A 3,492-nucleotide genomic window follows, 5' to 3' on the forward strand; every position below is an offset into this window, starting at 1 on the left:
GGAAGAGATCGATATTTCCCATTCCAAAGAAAAGTGACCCAACAGAGTGCGAAAATTGTCAAGGAATTAATATCACATGCAAGCAAGTTTCTGCTGAAAATTATCCATAAACAACTGGAGCAACATGTCAGCAGAGAACTGCCATATGTGCAAGGCTGAGTTTAAAAGAGGTCATGGTACCAGGGATATTATAACTAATATTAGATGGATCTTGGCAGAAAGCAGAGAGTACTAGAGAAATGTCTAACTGAGTTTCATTGACTATACAGAGGCTTTTAACCATGTGGATCACAACAAGTTGTGGCTGACTCTGAGAAGAATGGAAATCCCAGAACATTTGATGGTGCTTATGCAAAACCTACACTTGGACCAAGAGACAGTTGTCAGAACAGAGGAAGGAGACACTGTATGGTTCAAAATTGGGAAGGGTGTATGCAAGGGATGTATTCTGTCTCCATACCTTTTCAGTATGTATGCAGAACAGATCATCAGGGATGCTGTGCTGTATGAGGATGAATGTGGCATCAACATTGGTGGAAGATTCACCTACAACTTGGATTATGCAGATGACACAACTCTGCTTGCTAAAACTGAGGAGGACCTGAAGCTCTTGCTGCAGAAGGTCAAGGACTGAAGCCTCCTATATGGGATTGAAGCTCAACATCAAGAAAACAAAGATTCTCACCACTGGGCCAATTGGCAGTATGGATCAAGAGATTCGGATTGTTAACAGTTTTAGTTTGCTTGACTCCACAATCAGTACTCTATGTACCAGCAGCCAGGTAATCAAGAAATGAATTGCACTGGGAAAGTCAGCTGTGAGGGACCTCTCAAGAGTACTGAAGAGCAACGACGTCAGGCTGGAGACTAAGGTGTGCCTGATCCAGGCTATAGTCATTGCAGTTATGTGCTATGCATCTGAGAGTTGGACAGTGAATAGGGATGAAAGAGAATTGATGCCTTTGAGCTGTGGTGCTAGAGAAGAGTGTTGAATATACCGTGGACTGCTAGGAGAACAAACAGGTTTGTCCTGGAGAGGATGAAGCCGGAGTGCTCCTTGAAGTCAAGGATTCTGAAGCTTTGTCTGACATACTTTGGGCATGTTGCAAGGAGGGACTAGTCCTTGGAGAAGGACATCAAGTTTGGGAGAGTGGAAGAACAGCACAGGAGAGGAAGACCCTTGATGAGATGGACTGATTCAGTGATTGGGGTAAGTGAGAGTAGGTGTGTCAGAGACAGTATGGTTGGTACAGGATAGAGCAGGGTTAGGGCTCTTGTACTTAGGGTAGCTATGAGTTGCAAGCAACTCAACGTCACATAACAACAATATGCTAAAATGAATCATACCATCTGTCCATTTCAGAAATATGAAATTTAGGGTCATCAAAATAATTTCATATATTTTAAATTTAATAATTCCTATCTCCTTCCTTACTAGATTTATAATCACAACGGAACTATTATAGTTCTTAAATAATTGTACTTATTTACCTTATTTTTGTTACTATATTTGGATTTTTCTTGTTTCCATCTTTATTAAAGAACATGAAATATCATAAAATCACAAGTTAAAAGTATTTCTTAAAACCCTGAACACTGCCATCGAGTTCATTCTAACTTCTGACTGCTCTGTGGGATTTCCAAGGCTGTAAATCTTTACGCACTAGCACATCTTTCTTCTGTCAAGCAGCTGGTGGGTTACAGTGCTGACCTTTCAGTTAGCTAAAGCACTACCACAAATTCTCACCTAGATAGAATAATGAATATTCAGCAACAATTAATGAATGAGTAGGCCGTTGGACAGATTGGAGCGCAGAGAAATTAAGTGACATGAAAGGGCTACACAGCTGGTTTTCTGACAATTTCCTCAACTGTTTTCAAGATCTAAATATTAGCAGTTTATGCAACACACTTACTGACTGCCATCCAGTTGGCACACACTCAAAACGGACCCTCCAGGTTTTCAGAGAGTGTTAACGTCACAGAAGGAGATTGCCCCAACTTTGTTCTGTGGAACTCCTGGTGGATTTGACCTGCCAGAGAAGCACCACCTTAGGTTAGCACAACTCCATGCAGGCTACATCACTAGACCTCACTATACATTGGCAACTTACGTAGGCATATTTTGAAAAATGTTTTACTAACTCTGTGTGATGCAATAGGGAGGACGTTTTCATATTCATTATTTTAGGGGTACAGGCTATTTGACTTCCCTGTAGGGCAGTCCTAGGTGATGGGCGACTGCAACCTGGCTATATTGGATCATCTCTGAGGCCGAACTTGCCCTCCCGAGACACCCTGGAGAATCAGGCACTGGCACCCCGCCACAGGACTTCTGCCTGTGCTGCCCCTTTGTTTGACTACCTCCTTTTTGTCCTGCTTTGTCCAGTTCCTTACTAGTTGTCCATGAATGTACTCGATATAAATCCATCACTTACATACAGATTCTTCTTTTAATGAGCTCAGTTTAAGCGAACTCTACTTGAACTTACTTTACTAAAACAATGTCAGTAAATACATGATGTTCTGATATTTTGTCTTTCCTGAATGACAATTATTTCATTCTTTTTTTTTTTTTTTTGGAGACTCTGTGATTTAATGTTATATGCAAAACTAGTAGTGATAGCCTTCTTTGATAATTTCCTAGACCTTTTTATATACAGACTTATGGAGAAAACCAACGTGTATTGTATAAGCTTGAACTATTGAATGGTTTATAGGAAAAATAAAGATATTTACTGAATATTGTGCTATCACTTGGTCATTTAGGCCATTGGCAGACACCTCCTGAAGGTGCACAAAGCAAGAAAACATACTTAATCATTGCAAACAAATAAATTAAACTTTGATTTTTATTCCAGGCTCAATGGTTCCCTTCTCAATGAGAATCTTACATGCAGAACTTCAGCAATATCTGGGAAGTCCCCAGGAGTCACTTGACAGACTGCATAGAATGAAAACCATCTGCAGCAAGGTAAAGACCTCACCAGAATACCCACATTTTGTAATTTCTCCACTTGATTTGAAAATACTCTCTTAATTTCCCTTCTTTACAAGTCTCACACCTATTTTTCTTCAGAAGGGAAGAAAACCAGACTCTAAATGACCAATGTACTCATTGTCCTTGTTAAAATAATTTTTAGGGGCTGTGAATGGTTTTTTAATCCTAAAACACACCCTGTTTGGTATTGACTGGGCTGAGAAGGAGGAAAATTTTCTCTTATATGAAAATTGCATCTTGAACACATACCCAAGGTGCAGGTTGAAGAGATTGAGATTGTTAACAGCTTCAGTTTACTTGGCTCTACAGTCAGCACTCTTGGTACCAGCAGCCAGGAAATTAAAAGACAAATTACATTGGGAAAGTCTGCTGTCAGAGACTTCTCAAAAGTACTGAAGAAAAAAAAATTACTAAAAAGCAACAATGTCACTTTGGAGACTAAGGTGCCCCTAATACAGGCGATGGTCTTTGCATTCACTTGTTATGCATCA

At 39.9% G+C, this 3,492-nt stretch overlaps 1 protein-coding gene across 1 annotated transcript in view; it reads left to right on the forward strand.

Moving 5' to 3' along the window:
* Positions 1-3,492, forward strand: part of TRAPPC12 (trafficking protein particle complex 12) — a 169,699-nt gene that overhangs the window by 91,627 nt on the left and 74,580 nt on the right. Inside the window, exon 5 of the mRNA XM_006882852.1 lies at positions 2,862-2,974. Coding sequence (XP_006882914.1) covers positions 2,862-2,974 — 113 coding nt within the window. The remainder of the gene's footprint in view (positions 1-2,861; positions 2,975-3,492) is intronic.

This window comes from Elephantulus edwardii, unplaced genomic scaffold, assembly GCF_000299155.1.
Source record: "Elephantulus edwardii isolate Elephantulus edwardi_28Jun2011 unplaced genomic scaffold, EleEdw1.0 scaffold00025, whole genome shotgun sequence".
Classification (NCBI taxonomy): domain Eukaryota; kingdom Metazoa; phylum Chordata; class Mammalia; order Macroscelidea; family Macroscelididae; genus Elephantulus; species Elephantulus edwardii.